Below are 23473 nucleotides of genomic sequence, written 5' to 3'. Positions count from 1 at the left end.
ACAATTAACAAATATTAACAAAGGGTTAGGTAATTACTAGTTTGCTATTTATTATGGCACCTTATTATGGAGTGTTACCTGTTGTTGAATTAAGAAAAGTTAATTTCTCTGTAAAATTAGGAGTTGTGTTTCTCTGGAAAGAAATTGCATACCAGTTTACCAAACAGAAGTGAATGCTTTCGGATCCACATTAAACTTAAGTATTGCTATTAAAATTAAACTTTGGAAATATAACACTATTTTGTTTATTTTTTTACCAGAAATTTGTCAGTCATAAAATATGATAACAAATGTGTGAACATTGAGATCCACTGAGTAAATACCAGCTCTCATAATGTCATATTATATATAAGCCATAGAATTGCCAGCACACATACACTCTAGTGAACACAACTCGTTGGAATCTTGGAGAGCTATAGACAGTTCCTGGGGATTACCAGCAGAGGATGCTATGTATTCAAATGGAGGCCATGTTGAGGTTTGGGCGTCTGAGCCATAAGGACCAAAGCACAAACCATCCACATGTAAGACACTAGAAGAACAGACTCTAGTCACATTCACATGTATTCTTTTCATTACCTCCATTTATTATTTTAGCGACGTACAGAACTTTTTCCCCCAAGATTAGATCTAGCAACAGGCCAGCAGGGCCAGTTCCATGAGGCCTCGGACTGCCAGGCTGTGCTCACTGTTTGGCCCAGGATGTTCAGATTACTGTTGGGTCTTTCTTCACACTGCAGGCCCTGCAGTACTAACAACATGAGTTCCCTCAGTACCAGCAGGGAGTAGCAGTAGGAAGTTTGTCAGTAGGGCCCCTGGGTCCTTACAGTGCAAGTTGACCACAAGGGCTCCTTGTGGTACTCACATGTGTGCAATGCATGCGTGCGCGTGTGCCTGTGTGTGTGTGCTTACTCAACTCTAAAGCCACAACAACCAGAAATTGAAAAAAAAAATGTCTTTAACCACCATATGGTTTACACACTAGACGTATCATTACGTCTCAAAGTATTGTTTAGACATTATTTTACTATTTGGGTGTACAATATTTGCTCCTTCATTTTCTTCAAGGAAAAAGCCGCTCGTAATTTGGTTGCTGGCCAGCTAGCTGTTGTGTAAAATCTGTACACAAACATAGCAGAGAAAAGCATTTACCAACTGATGCCCATTTTTTTGCCATACCTTTATTGTTATAGTTATTTAGTTGCTATAAGGACATATGATGCCTTTATAACTAGCAAAATTCAGGTACTTATCATTAAGCCTGTCTCCAGGGATGGATGCACACAATATTCCCTCATGCTTTGTAATTCTGCATTTTCTTCTGAAATTAGAAGACCCCGGAGAGAATAAGAGGGCGTGCCTGAAGTCCCTGTGGCAGTTAGGGTGTGGATCCATAAACTGTAAACCATAAAAGTGATGAGGATGAAAACCTACTCACACTAGCTCTCTGTTACGTCTTGGCATGTGTGTGTGTGTGTGTGTGTGTGTGTGTGTGGACTGATCTCTTCCTGTAGGTCATGGGGTTCATTCCTTGAGATCATGCATTTTGACTAAATATATTCTGTCACTGCATATTGAGATACTGGGGAAAACAAATGTCAGCAGGTGTTAGCTTGTGTTGGTGTGTGGAATTGTGTTGCTATAGTGAGCTGAGGGAGAGTCTAAACTTAACCTGATGGGTTTTGTTCCTCTGTATACAGTGATGGGAGCTGAGGTTTTGAAGTTGCAGACACATCCTCTTATTTCAAAGCTTTGAAACGTGGACATTCTCTCCCTTACCCACAATCTCCTTCCTCAGAGGTCGACCTTCCCTGTCCAACCGACAATGCAAATATTCTCATTCTTGGTATTGGTATGGCAACTGGTAACACTCAAATGCATGTGCACACGCACACACACACACACACAAGCACGCACACACACACACACACACACGCACGCACGCACGGGCACGCACATGCACACACACACCAGTGGCGGCCGGTGGTTAAAAAAATAACGGAGGAAGGAATGTCCGCTTGATTGGTGTTAGTGGCAAATGTGAGGTTGTGATGGTGTTGGTGGCATATGTGAACAATAGAGTATGTAGGCCGCCTACCCAGACACATTTATAGCAGCAGTATGTACTATGTAGCATTTTAACTGGCAATGTTGTGCAATAAATGCTGTTCTGACATTCTCAGGGGGGGTCTGACCTAAGGAGCTAGGCTAGCATACAGCAGCCAGAAACGTTGTGGGTTCAATTCTTGGCTTCCACCATTGTGCATTTGAACAAGGCACTTAACCCCAGATAACGTTCTTGCACCGTTGCCGCTAAAAACAGCACCCCCTATCGCCCTTGGCCATTGAAAACGACGTGATTCACGAGCCACTGGGGTCCTAAGCGTTTATAATGGACTTCAATGAGGGGCTTGAGGAGGAAGCTCCTCCATACAGTAATTTTCGATTGCGATAGGGGGTGCTGTTGGCATTTTGACCTAGGGGAACGATTTTGTTCATTCAAAGTGTTAAAAATAGTAATTTATCAGATTAGTAATTCACTTTATATATTTTTATTTTTCTCTGAAATTTTAGGAAGGGTGTTCCTCCCTTTCCTCAATGAAGGAGCCTCCTCTGACACACACACACACACACAGACACACCTCAGTGCTCTTCCATTCTTGTTTTTGATCCAGTCATTTAAGCACACAAGCCTCATATTACATATTATAGTAATGTTATATGTTCATATTTCAAGATTTCACATGAACTATCATATAATTTATGTGCCAATAATATGGAGCCTTAAGGAGGAGGTGAAGAGATGAAGGTGGTGATATTTTTGGCAGTATCACTCACAGAGATAAGAGATGTAATATGTGTGATCCCTGAAGTAATTTTTTCCGTAACATAGGGCCTTTTGGCTGAAGATATACACAGCCATACTTATCTGTTGGATAAGACAGAGAAGAATTGATTTGAAGGGGTTAACATAAACTACAGTTAAACACAGTAGTTTTCTGTTGCATTCACATCATACTGACATACCTGGGAAAGTACACTAGAACACAACAGCAGTACAGATACATTAGATCAGGGTAAACATGAAAAACTGAGGATGAGACACACATAGAGAGGGTGTGGGGGGGGGGGGGGCGAGACAGTCAGAAAGAGACTGTGTGAGGCTCTGATGACACAGAGTTGCTCAGCTGGCTGTGGTACAAAGATAAGAGACCTGCTTTCACAGAAAGCTGCTTCATAGGAATTGGAGGTTGGCCGTCATAACGCTCCTCCCCCATCACACAGAAAGAGAGGAGAGAGAAAGTGAGAGAGAGAGAGAGACAATAAGAAAGAGATAGAGAGCAGAGAACTTACAGAATGGATGTACTGATGAATATTGACAAAGGTAAACATACTAATCATTCAGGTTGAATATCTCCTATTATCATACATGAATAAGTGTGTGTGTGTGTGTGTGTGTGTGTGTGTGTGTGTGTGTGTGTGTGTGTGTGTGTGTGTGTGTGTGTGTGTGTGTGTGTGTGTGTGTGTATGTACAGTGGCCTGGCTTCTCCACTCATCTTGATAACGTCTTATCACGACCCAGCAGCCAGAGCCTACTGAGACACCCGCCACATCCCTGAACCACTCTTGCTGCTTACTCCAGACCAACTGTCCTCCCTGTGCCCCCCCTCTCTCTCCCTCCCTCCCACTCTGTCTTCCTCTCTCTCTCTCTCTCTCTCTCTCTCTCTCTCTCTCTCTCTCTCTCACACACACACTCAGACATATGCATACAGTATACACACACACACACACAAACACACACACACACACCCTCCCTTTCTGGGCAGGCTTGTGCAAAATTCCAGAATTGAATTGAAACTGGCTCTTAAATTCCAATTCAATTCTTGAATTTCACTTGCATTTCAATTGATGTAGCAAACAGGAAGCAGACTTGCAATTCGAATTTTGCACAACCCTGTTTCTGGGTATCAAGCAATTTTGAGAAATATTATCCAAAACATCTGCCTAATCATTATAAACTGTAAACACTGCCATACAGTCAACACTATATCTGTTCTCCGCTCTGTGGTGGCGCTACTGAAGGGCCAGGCCTTCTGAATTCATGAACTCCTCTATGGCAATATGAAAATGAGCCGTCACAATAGCCATGCACATACTGTGCCCAGGTTCTGCCTGACCAGACACAGTTAGTCCTAATTTCCCTGAGAATTGTAAATGAACAGTGGAGGTGGAAAGCTCCAGATGTTTTGACTACCAAATGTCTGAGGCCTCTGGTTAGCTGAAACCCATACCTGGCACAGAGAGAGAGAGAGAGAGTGAGAGAGAGAGAGAAAAGAAGGAGTGTGTTTAAGAACAGTATCTCCATGATTGCAGCGTTTGTCCGAATTTGCATCACAGCCCCCTACACTGTGTGGGACTGTGCCACAGAGAAACTTGTCATTTTGCATGTTTTATTTGCTTTGTTTTAAATGTCCCTCTTACTTTTCCATAGAGCTTATTGTTGTATTGCTGTCACAAATCACACGTGGTTGATTATACTCTCTGAATGATGTTTTCACACATATCTTAGCCCAAAACCACCTGTTACATTGCAAATGGGTTAGTACTCATTGGTATAAAAGTAAAGCCATGGCTTACAGTTCCACTGAATTGTTTTGCATACTTTGCCTGGGTTTGTCTGAGGTCAGGAGCAACTTATCTCACAACAGCAGCTCTCTGCTCCGCCAGACCTGCCTACAAAAGAGCTCCATGCACATCGCTCTAACTTCCCAATCCCATCCCTTTATGTACTGCATATGACGGCAACACTCATGCAGGCTTTACAAGTTGAACTAGAATCATACACTTTTGAAGCAAGTTCAGGGCCTTTTTATATATTCATTGAGGTTTGTTGTAGAAATATAGAAGGCCTAAAGTGTATCCATGAAAAGTGTCATAAACAGTGTGCAGGGCATCATTGTAAATAAAGACTCATGCACTGCAATAGAATGGACACCGTGTCCAATAGATATGCTGTAGCTCATGTTTGACAGCAAGGAACATTGCAGAAGGAGGTGTGTCTTTCTATACCGAATTAAAAAAAAAGAAAACTGTATCTCCACCCAACCCAAGCCTTCCCTCCAACTTTAAACCAAGTGTGTCATACAGAGAGCACAGGGGATAAACCATCCAGTGAAGAGACCCAGTCCTGCCACTCACTGTGCACTCCCCCCTTTTAGGCATTTCTGTAAGCGTGTTGGCCACAGAGCCTCTGCTCACCTGTGCGCACCTGAGTTCACCTGTAGGAGCCCACCCTGTGAAAGGAGACCAGGTAGGAGAATTCTACTGCAGCGCTGCTATGACTGAGACTCACTCTGCAAATGCAACTATAGGACAACCTTTAAATAACTACTTTACAAAATGGCATATAATCAGATTTTTATGCACTTTTAAAGGAGCAAGTATATCCATCTAGGACTTTTTAAAACATTGTGCATAGTGCAGCATGAGCATCATGACTAAGTTACAGTGTGGCTGCTTAAACAGAGCCATACTGTAACATAGTCATGGTGTGCATGGTGCACGGTACTCTTTATCTTGAGGAAGGAAAGATAGGGTAGCTCTTGGTGGCAAAGAGGACTGCTTTAATATCTCTTCGGATCTACAATAAGCTGAAATTTTACTCTATCTTACTGTGAAAGAAAAACAGTGATTTGGCAGCGCAGCTTAATGTTACTTCACATATTTTCATAGTTTGTCAGCACTAAGAGTGATCTCTCACACCGTGCGTGTAGCAGACTACATATGCAAAATAAAAGGTAAAGACATCAGGCAGCATTTAATGTATGATTTTACACATTTATTTTATAGCTTCAGGCAGATAAGTGACTATTATTAAATATGTATTACAAATATATTTGCTATATCATCTTTAAATAAATTATTTATCATCTCAATGTGCAGTTAAACTAAAGACTACATGTATACGTCATTTACGTGAAGTCCCATATGTGTGGACTATCAGTAAATTCAGAGCAACATCATGACAATACATTCCTATATTCACCCTTTATGTAGCAAAACACATTTTTAAATCATTCATTCACAGTCAAACAAATATAAGTTGAGATAACAGAAGGAAATACAGATAAATACCATGAATGGTTAACCGAAATGAATATCTCCTTATTCGTATTGTGACATTGCCCTTTGTCTGTTTTGTCATGGTATCACTTGGTTGAGGATGGGTGTTGAAGGGTTCCGGGATAAGAGCTAAATGTATTTGATAGTTTCTCTTGCTTCGCATTTAGATGTGGCAAATTGGTGTTGCTTCACACTCTTCTACTGAACTCTATGAAGTAAATGCATATTTATCACCAAGATTTTGTTCATTTGTGTGTATAAAAGTATTTAGAGAAAAGAGAGGAGTTTAGATATCAGAAGATGGATTATGACAGTCCGTTTTAATAATTAGATGGATAAAACAGTTAATGTGAGTCCAATAATAATTCGCCTATCTGATTTTCACACACCTATCTCTCTTCTCTTTTCCTTGTTATCATGAATGCGTACAGATATGACCGTTAATCTCGGTTTCGATGAATTCTCAGTCTAAAGTTCATTTTTTTGGTTTAGTTTTTGCCCTCTTAATTTTCTCTAAATTTGGCTCTAGATTTCAGATAGGCCTACTGCTGGCATTATTAATAGAAATAACGGCAAAAACAAATAAAACAGGATAACCATTACATTTAGTGATTCACTCTCAGTTATACTCAGTTAACAGATAAAATTAGTTTTAATGAGTTTTTGAATGAGTGATTATCTACCGTTACATTCAGGCATTTCCAGTTGGGGCTATCACCAACATTCCACGATCATACACAATAATTTTTCAGACTTGGGTGTACACCAGTGAGCATGGGACAGGTCACTGCTAGAGCATAGTATCAGCAGCTCACAAAAGATCAGGTATATTTAGGGCCGACTTTCGGCCACAAGCAAATGAGGATCTCTAAAGGGAAGTTTGAGAAACCCAGGCAGTCGGAATACCTTTTCTACAGTCTCTAGACTTCACAGGGCCACAAAAATAGCACCAACAGTTATTGTGGCCTCTGATAGACTTCCATGCAGCTCCTCTGATGCGGTAGTAGACTCCAGGGACTTAGCTAGCTTAAGGCAGCCATGTAGTTGAATAAACTACCATAGCTCTTTTGATTGGAATAAGAAGCACATCGATGTGGGTTCAAACTAGGTGTAGATACTTCTATTTCTCTCGACCACCAAGGTCAAGAAATATTTTATATACAGTAACCACCTTTACAACTGCCACAAATGAAATATGGTGATTATACATTTTTTGCAAGATCATATAAGAATTCTGTCAGTCTAGTAAATAGTCACAAATACAAGAAACCCATTGGGGTGCTATTTTCCCAAAGGTTTAGGAAATCACCCCCTTGTTGTCGAAGCGATGGAGAACTCGTCAGAGCAGTCCCGCTGGGTGTCCCCGTCACTGGTCAGCGGAGACCCATTGGGCCCCTTCTCGGCGGAGCAGAGCCTGCTGCCTCCAGGGGACGAGGCCGAGGCCTTCTACTCCACGTCTGAGGCCGACTTCACCAGCCTGCCCTCCTACTTCTCCAGCGGGGGCCAGAGCCGACCCTCCGCCGCCTACAGACACAGCCCAGGTAAGACGAATGCACACGTACACACACACACACACACACACACACACACACACACACACACACACACACACACACACACACACACACACACACACACACACAGAGTCTAAGGCAGATTTCCTCATACACCCAGCAGAGTAGCTTTACTCAGACTGTGACCTCAGACTCATACTGACTGAGACCTCAAGCTTTCACGGTTGGTTTGTGGATGTAGCAATATGCAGTCCTTTTCATTTTTCATTTTATTGTCTTGAGAGATTTTCTCTTCAGTGGTAGTTTCTGCGGTTTGTTTTCTATCATGGTCAATTATACACCACTCAAGTGGACCACTGTTGAGAGTGGACTGTTTCTTTCCCCTAATGCACTTTTTGTTTGCCCCCCCCCCCACACACACACACACACCCTCCTCATCCCCCAGTGCGGCAGGTGTACTCCTCCTCCTCTCTCCTGAGTAACATCCAGTGGCTGGACGGGCCAGGGGGCCACTCGCTGAGCTCCCCCTACAATCCCTCTTCGTCTGGCTGGGCCAGCGGGCCCTTCTCCAAGACCCCCCTGTACTCCCACCCCTCCGCCTCCCTCTACACCACCAGCGCCACCTCCTCCTTCGGCTCCCCCAAGGAGGACTTCCCCTCGCCGGGCCGCGACGGCAAGGAGAGCCCCAGGCTCCAGGAGGCCCTGAAGGCCGAGCGGCTAAGCCCCATGGGAGGAGGAGGAGGGGGTGGTGGCAGTGGTGCCGGCACCAGTACCGGGGGCAGCTTCTTCAACTTGACCTCCACGGCTGGGGGGATGTACACGCCCTCCCCCCACCTCCTGGGACCCTACAGCTCCTATATGAACTCTCAGCAGGACTACAGCTCCCCGGGCCTCTACTCCTCACCTGGGGCCTGGATGAGCCCTTCGGCCTACTCCCCCAAATTGCGCAATAAGATGCGACTGTCCCCACCAGGTAATCTGGTGCTCGCTTTACTGTCAGAGACTCCCTCTTATAACCTCATACTAGTACTGTCAGACACTGTCAAGTAAGATATATTTGTGAGTGTGTGTGTGTGTGTGTCACTTGTCTAGGTATGTATATATGTCAACACACACACAAACATGTGTATGCTATGAATACCTGTGTATGTGTGAGAGTGTGTGCGCGCATCTATGTTGTATACTCAGAGCACATGTGTCTATCTTTGCTGTTTTTCAACAGAAGCTCGAGAGTGTGTGAACTGTGGAGCAACTACCACCCCTCTCTGGCGGCGAGATGGTACCGGCCACTACCTCTGCAATGCTTGCGGACTGTACCACAAAATGAACGGCCAGAACAGGCCTCTCATCCGTCCAAAGAAGAGATTGGTATGGACATAGAATTAAAGCAGATTTCAGTTTATTTCAGTTCAAGCATCAAGAGCAGATGCAGAAGTGTACACTAAAGTGTAGCTAATGCTATATAAATCTAAATAGGGTAATACCAGTTGTCCTTTTCCAGAGCAAAATATATGCACTTGCATCATAACCTCTGAAAAGTGCAAAAAGGATATTAATGACTCATCCCTTCCCTGCATGACCATGCCATACCCTTTCCAAGGTACAGGTTTTAAATGTAAACAGCAAACGTGTTTTGAAAAGTAATGACCACATGCCTGTCCGCCCCTTGCTTAGATTGTCAGCAAGCGTGCAGGAACTCAATGTGCTAATTGCCACACCAGCACTACAACCCTGTGGAGACGCAACGCCAATGGCGAGCCTGTGTGTAATGCCTGTGGCCTCTACTTCAAGCTGCATAATGTAAGTGATAAAACACTATCACTTATCACTTAGAAGATAAAAGTGTCATATTTCTACTACTGCTTCAACTGTAATTACCACTGGCTGTGGCTAGACAAACCCTTATCACAACTTCAACCACTTCACATACAGTCAGTCTTAATACTGGGATTACTGTTATGGCATATCTAAAATTATTGCCAATAATCACTGTGGGTGTATTTACATTAAAATAACCACTAAAAGGCCTTTTTTGACCATATACATTATAGGTGAACAGACCCCTCACCATGAAGAAGGATGGCATTCAAACGCGGAACCGCAAAGTGTCAAACAAAAACAAGAAGGGCAAGAAGAACGCTCCCATGGATGCATATCCTGACCTGGTCAACGGACCCCAACATGATGACCTGGGGGGCCACTACTCCCTCCCCCAGGGGCCCCTCCTGTCTTACGGCCACCCCTCACACCTGCTCCCCCCAGGCGCCAGCCTGCACCCCTCAGCCAGCCTGCCGTACTCCCACCACCCAAATTCGGGCATGGTGCCCACCCTGGTGTGAAGGGCCGACACAGGAGGGCACAGCATCAGGACTGTGGACACAGACACAGATGAGAGCACACACCATCTGCTGCCTATGTACACAGATGAATGCATTAAGAGAACTATAGGCCCACTGAAGACCATACACTGAAACTGGATGGACATTCTTGGGCTTTCTGGAGGGGTGAATGTATGTTTATTCTACCTACTTTTTTCCACATTTGTTTTTCAAAGCATGTGAAGCTTAATATTTTATGGAGTTTGCCAGTTTGATATGATCTCATCTTGTCCTAAAGATTAATTTTTTTTAAAAAGGAAGACAAATATGTTTACTTCTACAATGTACAAATGAAGAAGTCATTCACTTAGAAATATGTATAAAAGCCTTTTCCCACTGTAGACTGTGAAATGCAGATATGAATATTGTTTTGTGAACGATTTGTTATGTTCTTGATGTAGGCCAGCATTTAATATTTAAAGTATATTGAAAGCATACAGGGATACATCACATTGATATATTTTTGTAAATATGAAGTGCTGATCTTTGAAAAAGCTGTGAATGTTGATTGAATTAATAACATATTGATATACCTTAACAGTTTTGTGCTTTTCATACAAAAGGATTAAGAGGCATAATTCCCAGTTATGCACCTCAGTTCTACATTTTTCAACAAGAAAAACATTAACCTCTGGTCAGTGTCAAACAGTTCATCAAACAATGAAGACCACAAAGGGTGTTTTGTTGAAATTTTAAACTACCGAAACATGATACACACACACAGAGATCAATGAGAATAGAAAACGGATCCACAGAAAATTGCCACAGTGCTTCAGTTAAGTTCTATACAAATGATTGGGGTGACCTCAAAGCTTGCCATTTTTTTCAATGTGTAAATGTCATTTACATTTTTCGCACTGTTTCAGGTGCGGTGCTCACAGGCTATCTGTATGCACATTGTCATGACTCCCACGAGCCCCATAATGGTGTCATTGTTTGAGTGTCTCCAGCGCCAGGCCTCTGCCAGGCGGTTAGGATGAGGGAGCACCGGACATGCAAATTCACCACTTTCCATAAAGCTGTCGGAAAGTGACTAAACATTTAACAAGCATCGCGCCAGTGCCAAGTGTGCTAAATTTAGATAGACACAGCTATGCGCATGATTCTGCTTTATTGACACTGTAGACACTTCACCACTTTAAAGTGATGTATAAAAGTCATAGAGGTCATAGAGTGTCACTACACAGAGGAATTAACTCTACTGTGACTCTTGACCTTTACGGTGTGACTAATTAGATTATAGACTACTTGGAATTAAAATGACGTGACAAAATGAAATAGTGATTAAAACAAGTCCTTGTTTGTTCCATCTGCACAGACATGTCACCAGACCAGTTCATGAACAAATGCACCCAGTAGGTGTTTTTCTTGTTCTCTATTGTCAGCTGGAGTTTCCAGTTGGAGGGGAGCCATGACCTTAAAATGTGCCGTGGGGTCCTGATGCGTTCCTGCCCTGTAGTGGAGCAGGGGTCTCCGAGTCCAGTGTCTGCAGAGACACAGATAGCTTATCATTGGAGTGTCACACTCTAAACGCCAACTAGCAGCCAAACAGGCACTCACTCACAAATGCTACATCACTCCTGGTGCACAGGTACACCCACCACAGCATAGGCCCCGTGCATCGGTTAGATGACCTCAAAAGACTTCAGGGGGAAAAAATACCATTCTCTACTACAACGAGCAATAAAATACAAAATGAGGTTCTCAAAATGTGAATTGTTGGAATGCCTCACTGCCATGTCACACCACGTTTAAATGAAATGAGTTTAACTAAACCCACTCCACTGATAATGTGACAATGTATATTTACAGAGTCTAATGAGGACTTTTTATTCAGTTGTTGGTGAGTGTTATTGAGGAATGTGACTTCATGTGGATTAGAACTTGAGGTTTTGTCTCTGAATCAAAACATCATAACCATGCAGTCATCAATCAGACAAAATGAAATAACTCAGTATCTCGCTCCAGAAACTTGCACTGCCAGACTGCACCAATGACGTGCTCAAGTTTTCCTGAATAGTAATTAATTAATAACTATGATGACCCTAATCACCACCTGTCTCTGCTTGAAAGCACACTTAAGAGGACGTGGCAAATCACAGATACACTCCATTATCACCCCAGCTGCCTTCTCCATAATCTCACCTCTCTCGGACTCGCAACAGATCTCATACTGAAAGAAACATTCCTACCATGTGAGGCAGGGGTCAGTTTTGAATATGATAATTTGCCCACTTGGTTTCGTTGTGTGGTGATTTGCACGAGGACAGTTCTTCTCGCTTTTTCTCTCGCTCTCATAGGGCCCAATAGTCCAGTCATTTTAAGCCAAAATAGGGGTCAAGGTTGAACAAATTGCAACACAAGCAAACTTAACTGATTTTGAATCCTCAATATGTCCTGAGTAAGGGAAAAAAAGCCCCGAAGAATCCCAATAGGGGAAAGTTTCGAAAAAGACCCAAATATACCCTATTCATGCGCCTATACAGTATTTTTCTCACGTGAATAGGGGAAAAAAATTAACCTTCACATATCACCATGAAAAGTTGATTACTTACATCAAGACAAACAAAAAATGTATTATAAGTTTTTTGAAATTGTTTGTTAACATGGGCAAACAGGGCATAATGTAATTACGTATAGTTAATTTATAAATATCACAACGGAGCTAATAGTCCAGGCAAAGGTCAGACCCAAAACTAATTGCAACAGAATTTATTTTCACATTTTTATATTTCAATTGGTGATCTTTACACCAAAGTAAAAGACCATGAAAATCCAGTTGGTGGAAATATGTTAAAATGAGGGTTGTTTTATGCATTACTCTTCAGCAAATACTGACAAAACTGTAATTAGAATGTTGTAGAATACACATTCTAAAGAATATCTGACCCCATCTAACTTAACATGGAATTTTAGAATCTTGCATTGTTGAGGAACATTCTTTTATTTTCAAAGAGTGAATTCCTTTGGCTTATTTCAGACTGGTTTGTTGCAAAATTGGTGTCTATTTTTACATTGTGGCCCTTTGAATCAATGGAAATGGTTATTGAATCTTTAAATAGAGCCAAGTGGGTTTTTGCATGTAAGTGTTCCACAATGTGTAATCTGTACAAACACATAGTTAGGCATTATTCAGCCTAGGAAAGTGGTTTTGGTGTTTACGTAATCTGATTTAGAGGTCACTGAAACATACAGTATATCACACTAAAGTATCAGTCCATCATTTTGCAAGTCTTATAGTAATTGACCTCTTGCCAGGGGTGACTGATATACTGTCTGTCCAATCAGAGGGGCCTGTATGATGCCCCTTTACTTTGCACAATTTTTGTCTAAAACAATAATCGGACAGCACAGTATGTTTATGTTAGTGAATGCAGGAAAATTGTGAAGGCAAAGTTGAAGATGGACATAATCATGTCCTAATTCGACAGAATGGTGCAGATGGGATAACTGCAGTTAGCCTCTAAGTGACTCTATTGTTGTGACATCTGGCAAAAATGCTATACTAATAAATATAGTTTAAGATTAATAATTAACAATGCATGCCTATGCATGGGTCATGGTTTTACCAAAGTCATAGAACAGTCAAAACTATACATATTCTAAAAGTATATGCACTGTACATGAAATATAGCATCAATCAACTTATGTCCCATCTTCCTCCATACCATGCATAACAGATACTCCTCTATTCTGTATAGGCGAATCAAGTGAACAGCTGATACATTTTGGCCTGCACTATTAAGGGAAACAAATTAAACACCCTAAACTATATATTTTCTATAAGCATATGCCCTCTAGAGGAGATATAACACCATTTAAGACATTTCCCATCTTCCTCTATGCCATGCACAATACATTGCCCTCTATTCTGTAAAGGCGAATCTAGTGTAAAGTGGATACATTTTGGCCTATACTGTCCAGGCAAAACAAATTAAACACCATAAACTACATATTTTCTATAAGCATATACCCTCTAGATGAGATATAATACCAGTTAAGACATGTATTATCTTCCTCCATGGCTTGGACAATTTGCTTGTCAAATGTTGCAATTAGTTTTGGGTCACTATACATTAGCTATACATAATTACATTATGCCCTGTTTGCCCATGTTAACAAACAATTTCAAAAAACTTATAATACATTTTTTGTTTATCTTGATGTAAGTAATCAACTCAGTAATTTTCATGGTGATATGTGAAGGTTAATTTTTTCCCCCTATTTGCGTGAGAAAAATACTGTATCAGTTAAGTTTGCTTGTGTTGCAATTTGTTCAACCCTTTCTCCTAAAATGACTGGACTACAAGGGTGGTCACTGGGGTTTATTGGTCAGGCCGACTTGCTTTCACACGTCGCTGTGTTTGAACAGGCTGGCGCTGTGTGGCTGCAGGCTCTGCATCGCCCTGAGTGTGGTTGCAAAACTGGGGAAATAGCTCCGAATGACAGAGAGAGATTAGAAAACCACAGGTTCTGTCTGTCTTGGGTTCAAGGGCATCCGTTACAGCCAAGTACCTCAGTTTATGTTCCTCCTCAGTCTGGCACTCCCTGTCCCAGTGTGTTTCTGAAATGCCAATTTAAACTCCTCATCATAATATTACAGATTTATAAACTGTGACTCAATAGCCAGTCTGACATGCCCTTGACAAGGTCATGGATTCCGTTTCTAGTCCACATGATCTTGCATGGAAGTTGTCTGTTTAGCATGGCCTTGGTTTGTTCAGTTTAGTCAACTCATGAATAATACCTCATGAAAGTTAATTACCGGAAAAAGATGCTTCTGAATCTTTTTTTTTTCTCCATAGACCAAAATAAAAGATTACAAAGATGAAAAATTCTCTTTGTGCATGCATATGCCATGTTTTGAAACTACAGAATCCAAAATGTACATGCCTAAAGGATTGTCTTCCATTTGGTTTCTTGTCCTGCAGTGTCTGATCTTACATGTATGACTTATTCAGAACCTCAGCAATTGTGGGTACAGGTCACTATAGCACAGGTAAGGTATACACTTTTCAAGAGTGTGCACCGTTTGGGAGTTGCACTCCTGTCTTTGATATTAGAGGTGCCGAGGAGATCAGTGTATATTCTACCTTTCAACTGAACACTGACTGTCCAGTAGCCTACTTAAATTAAACAAATGAACCTATCAAAAAGCATGATAGGTCACACACAGTGAAGACGGTTACAGGAAACCAGAGAAAAGTAACATCAAACATTTTCCCACACACACAGTCAATTTCATTCTTTGGAAATTCAGCTTCTTCAAAAATGTGCTTGATTTTGGTCCTACTACATATGGCCATTGTTGTATTTTGCTTTCTTTTTTTCCTACGTGCTGTGCAATACTCAACAGCAACTCAATATTCACAACAGCAAATTATTTGCAAATATAAATATTTTTGGTTTCAATATTGCTTATGTTTACTGTGTATGTTTTGACTTCTCTCTGCAGATTACCGGTACTTCCTCTTGAATGGAAATATACATAGAAGCTCATGAAAGACATGACAGCTTTAGGTTTAGAGTGAGTGCATGATATATCCAAAAATTATATGACAAAAGTGTTTGCAATGTGAGGCAAATGCTTGCTTTTGAGATGTGTTTATAATATTTTGAATGCAGTGTTTCATTTACAGAAGATATGACATATTTTGTATTTTGTTTGAGCAATAGTTGGATTTGTGTGTAGAGCTTTGAGAAAAAGACAGAGCTTTGAAAATGTGTGTAAGCAGTTGTAAAACTGGAACATCTTTCATTACGACAGTGACGGGCCAGTGGTACATCACTGTTATCAGTATATCAGCCCATATGATGGACAAGACATCCCTCATAAGATACCACCTAGATAACACCTCATGGCCAGCCAAAGCTATTAAGATGTCATTACAAATGATCAAGAGCTATCTGAAAATCACCAGCAATAACTAATGATATCCTCCCCAGAGAAAGTGTATCCAAGTTAAAAGCGACTCATTCCAACACAGGTTGAGAGCACAGGATGGCTGTGGCTGAGAGGTATTGCCTACTATTTTTTATTTTTAAATAGTTTATTTGCAGACTTTATATTATCCAGTAAGTCTGTGTGATACAAATCTACCTTAGAGCAAAGCCCTGTCCAAGCCTTGTGATCTTTGGCGCCCCCCTAAGGGTGGCCCAGACCTTGGGTTGGGAACCAGAGGGTAAGGATTTATTATTGAGTTAGCTTCATCCTCACTTCCGGTCACATTTTCACAAGCAAGTCAATTGGCTGCCATATTACTGGTGTGCACAAGAGTATGTTGTTTGTTTCCAAGCAGCCAATCCACATGGATGACATAATTTGTGGACATCTGTAAGGTGGCACCTAATTGACTTGTTTGTGAAAATGTGGTCAGAAGCAAGAACGTCAAGCAAGAACGTTTTTTTTTTTTTATTTTTTTTTAAATGTTGCAGTCAATTAAGGATATTTTTGGCTGAGTTAGCTAGCCTAGCATCGGCCATTGAAATTAATTGAAGCAGTACTTGATCACTCTCTCCAGGTCTATAATACCTCCAGTCTATGCCAGCAACTGCCATGGCATATTTAATTGTTAGTCTTATGCCTCAAGAGATATATTATCTTCTGTTCTCAATCTTAGATTATCCGTCTCTTCCTGCTTTCAGAGTTTATCCACAGATTATCCATCTCTTCCTACTTTCTCCTCAAAGATGTGCATAGGAAACAGTCCAAAACAAAGACCATGTGAAGTGATTGCCCCCTTCTGGTGAACTGCATCATCACACAAAAAATATTTCAGCATGAGGCATCTCAAGCAGAAGCAAACTGAGGGCAGGATGTTTGTTAATGTCCACGCTGTTGTTCAGAGAATCACATTAGAGAATAGTTAAGAACTGCCTGCATTTAAATTTTACACCGACCAGCTTTCTATGTGGTGTCTCAACAAAAGTTCACTTTTTATTATTTTTTTTCAAAAGGAGTTTGTTCAAAATAACTACATAATTTAACAAAAAAGATGCTACACATTAGTCACACAGAGGACAAATACCTAGCATTCAGACAGTGAATAATAATCATGACTGCCAACATAAACATTTCTGAGATCCTTACACAAACCCTCACATTCCAAAAAAAAAGGGAAAAAAAGAAAAAATAATAAAGAAATAACGTGGGCATCTGTCTCTGAATGATAACAGAATAATCGTATTTCTCCCCCCCATCATATATAAAAATACAAAAACACTTGTCGGGTTTCATAGCACAATAAGACGGTAATTAATAAACACTGTATTAATTTAATTCATTTCAGGCAAATCCCAACATATGAAAAAAGCTGACAAATGTAGTAGAGTCTCAAGAATTACATGAGTGTTTGAAGCTTTCAATCAATCGTATGGGGTACAAATCTGATTAGATTAGATAAACAACATCTGCACAGCTCTTCAATGATTCAAAAGATCATTTCCAATACTGGAAATAGGAATTCACCAGTACTGCCATGGCTAAAAGAGAAATAAAGTCCTCAGAATAGCTAAATCTACAGTGTCCACATCATGCAAGTTATTAAGACCACCAGAATAGTGTCATCCTCCCAGGGACAATAGTCTACACGAAACCTTGTATTTGTGCCCTTTTTAGAAAACAACATATTCAAGCTTGTACAGGTAGATTTAGCTCAAAAGAAAAAACAATGTTTTTTCCCCATCTGATTATTATCCTAAGCATCTTAATGATCAAAGCACTTGAAACCACAAAGCAGGAGCTGAGAGAGGACACATACTCACTCAACACACACACACACACACACACACCAACTTTTACTCCAACATCTGGTCTGATCTCCCAACCTGCACCCTTGGGACTAGCTGAGGTCTTTAAGTCTACAAGAGCCATTCACATTCAGAGCTTCAACATCTGAGGGATGTGAGAATGTTCTCTGTGTGAGGGAATGGTCTGAAGCCAGGAAGAATGGCAAAAGAAAAATAAATAGGAAATAAACAGAAAAGTTATGCATGAGATCATCTTCTATAAGTTGAAAAGTTACTATCTGTATGACACAATTTCGATTACTTTTGTGAAATTAGGCTACGCTTGCCTTTTTTATTGACAAAAAAGAAAAACAAAAGAGAAAACCCATTTTTTCCATGATTTTTAGCAACTACTTGTTAAGAATGATTAAATAGAGGGAAATGCATATAAAATATACACAAGAGACACTTAAATTATACAATTTGGGAAAATAGAGGTCCATATTCATCTCAGTCAAATCCAAACAGTACTTCCAGCAGGCAATTTTTCATCACTGCCGTTGACACCCTTCAACATCACTGAAGTGATGGAATCTATCATCAAAATGCATATTTTTTTCCACAGTCAGCACAATGTATATTTTTCAGCACAACGGTTTTACCAGAGTGAATCAAATTAAATGTTTTTTTTTTTTAATTGTTGTTACTTTGAATTAGCAATGTCTTCTCTGTGTAACCATTTCCTCTGTTATAGCCATAAACAAAATGGTAGGGAGGTCAATATTCTCATAAAGTCAGTCAAGTCTTCTCCTGTGGAGAGATACAGAGATTGGCAGCAAATTGGAGGGTGATCAAGGTCCTGTTGCTCACCTACCCACCAACCCCACTTCCTTCCCCTGTCCTTCAAAAATACCAGCTGGTCTATAACTGCTATCGTCGAGGGTCACTGAGCCACGGGCCCATGACTCCTCCTCGGGGCTGGATACAGACAGAGAGCTGTCCAGGTTCTTGGCTGCATCTCTGGCCGAGTGGCCCATGGAGGGTCCATCTATGAGTCCAGTTAAACTACGTGAGGAGTTCTCTTGGGGCCTAGGCCGTCTCTCCTGAGAGAGGAACACCGGCTGCTGGCCCAAGTGGGCACCGGTTCCCCTTGCCAACACGGTATGAGGTCGCTCGTAGGGCTTAGCGTAACTGGTCGTCTCTTCTACATCAGAATCACTATCAGAGTCAATGGATATGGGTTCTTGATAAGAGCCGGGTTTCGGCGTGAAGGCACTGTTGCTCGGCTTGTTTAGACTACCCTGTCCTGCGATCACAGGCTGCCTGATGACAAAGTGTTGGACTGCTTTGGCATTCTCACTGTGATGAAAGCCTCCAGCATCCTTCAATCTGGATTTAGTAATCTTTGAGAGCCTGCTGTCGTCATCATCCGTGCCCTCGAAATACCACTGCGGGTCAAAGTCCAAGTCATGCTTGACTTGGTTGACAGCACGCATGTTGAAGCCGAGCAACACAACAGCCTTCCTCGTGACGAAGTCTCGCTCACATGAGCGGCGCCGGTTGGCAAAGTGGCTGGAGACATCGGACTTCCATAGCCAGAGGCTGGCCGCGAGCTTCTCCACCTCACGCTGCGACGGGTAAGGGTGGCAGTTGAAGTAGGCAGTGAGGAAAGCTTTACGAGCCTCGTAGGTCTTCTCCGCATGGCCTTTGGGATCCAAAGCCAACACAACCGGTTCCTCGGGCTTCTCCACAAATATAGTGGGGTAGCATCTGGTGTGGTCCACCATTTTCCTCTTTTTCGCATCCAGACTATCGGGCGGAGGCAGCTCACGTTTCAGAGTCCCTATGCCTGGGGGACGCAAGGTGGCCACAGGCTTGGTGACCTGACCAGCCCTAGCAGTGCTAGGCCTGGCTGTACCTCCCTGAGACTGAGCCACGCCTCGACAGTGCACCAGGTGCAGCGTGATGGTGGAGGCAGTCATGGTGCTTGTGTATACACCGAGGCAATGGATGCACTTGTAGGTCATCTTCTTCTCCACAGGGTGCATTGTCTGGATCACCTGGTGACGCTCCCGCAGATGGAGAGACAGAGCCTCAGATATGGGCCCTTTCAGGATGGAAAAGCAGAGGGGGCACAGGGTCTTGCCGACCTCCGTCTTGGGTGTCAGACTCGCAGGAGGCACCTTTGGAGCCGGTGACTCGTGCTGACTGTCTGGTATCTTTACATGCACTTTCTTGGGTAGGTCAGACATGTGGGCCTGTGCCTTAGTGGAGGACTGTTCAGAGGCGTCCTTCATGTTATAGGTAGTAACGATCAGCTGGATGTTCTTGGGCTTGCCAAGAGCAACAGTGAGGTCAAAGGTTAGTGGAGACTCGCCAGGAGCAGTCTTCGTGTCCTCGGGGCAACACTGGCGTTTGTGTGCTACAATTTTCTCCACTTCGTTGAATGTGGTGTAGCACAGCGGGCACGAAAGCCCATGGACCAGCAGGTGGCTCAGTAGTGTGTCGGTGGGCAGGTAGCGGTTGCAGTACAGACACTTGCTAGTAAAGTTATGGATCTTCATGATGTACTTGGCCATCACTCTCACCTTCTCTGCCTGGTGCTCCTTCTCAAAGTGGGCACTGTATGCACTCTCTGGGAAGAGCTGACTGCACACTGTGCAGATCTTCCACTTCTGTGTTTGAGCAGTGGACACATTATGCGGCTTCTTGACCGGGATGGGATCACACGCGCCCAACAGTTTTGCACTGTCAGCGGGGCCCATGCGGATAGGCTGCCCCATAGGAAGCTTATACCCTATAGTATTTTGCTTCAAGTGATCCAAGACTGGTATCCCCTGCATTTTGGGGGGGGCCATGCGGTTCATCTGCTGGGGTGTCTGAGGTCGCCAACCTCCAGAAGTCAAGACGGCTCCTCTTGACAAACCTGCCTGATATGTGGGTCTGGACACGGGGATGTTTGTGTGGCCAATCAGTGCAGTAACTTGGTATCCAATCTTCTCATGGAACTCGACCACATGCTGTACCAGTGCCTCGTAGGAGCGTGGTGCAAACTGACAGATCTTGCACTGGATGCCATTTATGCCAGCGCCAGAGCCATTACCACCTGATTTGTTCTCAGAGTCCATGTCCACATAGGCCTTAGCCACATGCTGGAAGTGCTCGCGATAAATGTGCCGACGCACTACGTTGTACAGGGGGTCCTGGTAGGTGCACGTCTTGCAAAAGTACACAGCCTGGAGCGAGCCGTCCTTCATCGCCATCATGTTGGCCTGGTTGGACGTCATGTTCTGACGGTAAGCGTTGTTGGCCGCATGGAAGAGCCGCACATGAGTCTCCAAGGACCTCTTATTGCCGCTGTACATGCAGTAGGGGCAGTTGAGTAGAATGTGCTTCTCGTAGTCCTGCCTGTGCACATTGCGAAAGTGGTTCTTGTATCCCGAGAAGTATTTGGAAGAGAAGGGGCACTCTGAACAGCAAAACTGCTTTGATCTGTAGTCCTGTAGGACATTGCAATCACAAGAGGGAAAAAAACAATCAATCAAAAGAAAGATCTGCACACTGTTAGATGCTCCTATAAACTTTATTCAGTAAAGTTTTGATCCTTTAGATTTTCGTCAGGAATTAAAAAAAATAAACAATCAACTAAGCAATGTTATAAAAATGGTTTGATTAATTTCGCCAACATACCATATACCACTTAGTCTCTGAAAATTAATGAATTTTGACTTTGATTCATACCTGTGGTTTTTGTGGATACCACAGACAGACATCCTCCCAACCAAGACTCTTCACATAATGATCATCAGGACCAAACTCCTTGAAATCCTGTGCATAACAAGGAAATATTTAACATAATAAGTCATTTAATTATATAAAATTGCATTAGTGGTTACATATTTTACAGCTTTCACGTGGATATGACAGGCAAGGGTTGCATTTTACATTTTCAATGTTAAGTCATATCCTAAATGCCAGAACCCTGTACTGTAGGACTATGAACCTGGACCTTTGCATTTCAAACTTAAATAAAGGACCAAAAATAACACAATCGTATTATTTTACCTCAACATGGTCCTTGCAGTACTCCAATCCAATGTCAACAAGCACTTTTTTCACCGACTTCCTGGCCTTTCGTATCCTGGTGAGGTTGTTCACCGGTAGCTGAAACATCTTTGCTGCTGCTGTTGGAGAGCAAAACAACTCACAATTTAACACTCGCAGCTTAATTTATTAATGCTACACGACATACACGAGAGATGATAGTCCTAATCAAGGTTTTGCCCCCCCGCAGTCAACAGGGAGCATAACAAACTCGGCAATTGTGCTGTGACATACAGGCAACAAGGGGCCATTATGAAACCGATTTTCTTTTAACCAGCGGTGTGCATGCTCCCGCCAGAAAGTCATGAACTCAAAACTCAGAATAATAGAGTTATGTACTTAGATAATTAACTCTGGTAGGGCACATGTAGCCTAATAACGGACTAGTTTGAAGGAAAACGCAACAAAGCAGTGCATTTCAAATAATAATCACGAACTGTTACTTCGCTTATCCGGCGCTGCTTAGTTATCTGATAGCAAACGCTAACGTTACTTCAGCTAGCTTACTACATTATTGAACATCCAAAAAATGGGGAGATGCAATCAACGACAGGCCAACTGGCTAAGGAAATGGCTAGTCAACACACTTGCGCTAACGTTATTTCTCTGCAACAAAAGGGGAAAACAGCTATCGCTGGCTAGCGAACACCAGCTAACTGACTAGCTATATGTCTTGAATAGCAATGGGTATGTCACTGCGTATAACATTAGAGTTGCTATTGTAGCTAAAGCAGGCCAAACCTACGCTAGCTGCCTGGCTAGGTCTCAATCTATACATCCGATCTAATTGTTCTAACTCGTAGCTGGCAGCAGACGCTAACGAGAGAATCCAAATGACGAGAACACTTTCAGTTTGATGGACAGTTAACTAATCGCACATTAAACTTTCACCTCGTGCTCCTGATTGCCAACAATTGTATCTCGCGGGCTATCTTAGTTTAGATGGTGTTTACAGTAACGTTAGTCAAGCGATTCAACCCCGAAAACTGGCAGACAATGCTTTATGTTAGGTACTGAAAATAGCTTCACTATTATCTACCTCTCTTTCTTTCGGGACAGCAAATATTTCACCCCTCAGGGACTGTACGTTACTCCATCCAAACCGCAGGACAGAGGAGACCGACTCCAGTTTATTGTGTCCAACCCGGTGCTGCAGTTGTCCTTCGTCTAAACTCGGCTGCCGGTGGGGCTGAGCAACTCATCCTGATCATCTGTGCCATGTGTTTCAGTAAATTAAATATGCCCAGTTGCTGAGGTGTACGCTGGCCAGTGCGATACAGTGTGTTGTTCTACAGTGGTCAGATTATCCTCAAATCAAATATACAACGAAGAAGCATCATTAACGGCAAGTTTTCCTATATCGAGACCATTCCTCATCATGGCTCGGGCCAAGCCTGTCCAAAATGGCGAATCGAGTACAGCGGAAGTGACATATATTTGTGTAGAACTTAAAAGAAAAAATCTCGTATCCAGATGCAGCGAGCGCGAACTTGTTCTAAACACAGAGACGTGGATGGACACCGCAGTAAATATCAACCTCGTTATCGGCTACATTGGCATCAAACAATGTAGCGTGTCCCCGGCTGAGAAGTAGGCCTATAGGAAAAACACGGCTGGCCAACAAAC

General features: G+C 42.4%; 2 protein-coding genes and 1 long non-coding RNA gene across 4 annotated transcripts; 1 reads left to right on the top strand and 2 right to left on the bottom strand.

Moving 5' to 3' along the window:
- Positions 1 to 1172: 1172 nt before the first annotated feature.
- LOC121706638 lies at positions 1173 to 3108 on the bottom strand. The gene is made up of 3 exons (XR_006031089.1): positions 3028 to 3108; positions 1673 to 2929; positions 1173 to 1398 (listed from the first exon to the last, which is right to left on the bottom strand). It is a non-coding gene; the product is annotated as an uncharacterized LOC121706638 (long non-coding RNA).
- Positions 3109 to 3309: 201 nt separating this feature from the next.
- gata1a (GATA binding protein 1a) lies at positions 3310 to 10553 on the top strand. Of its 2 annotated transcripts, XM_042088544.1 has the most exons (7): positions 3310 to 3385; positions 5220 to 5311; positions 7419 to 7664; positions 8083 to 8610; positions 8860 to 9005; positions 9312 to 9437; positions 9689 to 10553. In XM_042088544.1, the coding sequence occupies exons 3-7, from the start codon at positions 7451 to 7453 to the stop codon at positions 9974 to 9976; spliced, it is 1302 nt and encodes a 433-aa protein (XP_041944478.1). In that variant the 5' UTR covers positions 3310 to 3385; positions 5220 to 5311; positions 7419 to 7450; the 3' UTR covers positions 9977 to 10553. The 2 variants fall into 2 exon arrangements, with proteins under 2 accessions (XP_041944478.1, XP_041944477.1); XM_042088543.1 differs by lacking the exon at positions 3310 to 3385 and having other exon boundaries at positions 5128 to 5311.
- A 6370-nt stretch (positions 10554 to 16923) lies between these two features.
- adnpa (activity-dependent neuroprotector homeobox a) lies at positions 16924 to 23433 on the bottom strand. Its single transcript, XM_042089506.1, has 4 exons — positions 22887 to 23433; positions 21809 to 21927; positions 21485 to 21571; positions 16924 to 21243 (listed from the first exon to the last, which is right to left on the bottom strand). Exons 2-4 carry the CDS (start codon positions 21914 to 21916, stop codon positions 18610 to 18612), a joined length of 2829 nt encoding a protein of 942 aa, XP_041945440.1. The 5' UTR covers positions 21917 to 21927; positions 22887 to 23433; the 3' UTR covers positions 16924 to 18609.
- Between the last annotated feature and the right edge of the window lie 40 nt (positions 23434 to 23473).

This window comes from Alosa sapidissima, chromosome 4 (assembly GCF_018492685.1).
Source record: "Alosa sapidissima isolate fAloSap1 chromosome 4, fAloSap1.pri, whole genome shotgun sequence".
NCBI classification, from domain to species: Eukaryota; Metazoa; Chordata; class Actinopteri; order Clupeiformes; family Clupeidae; genus Alosa; species Alosa sapidissima.
The sequence above is the reverse complement of the archived record's forward strand: the minus strand, read 5'-3'. Positions and strand labels throughout refer to the sequence as shown.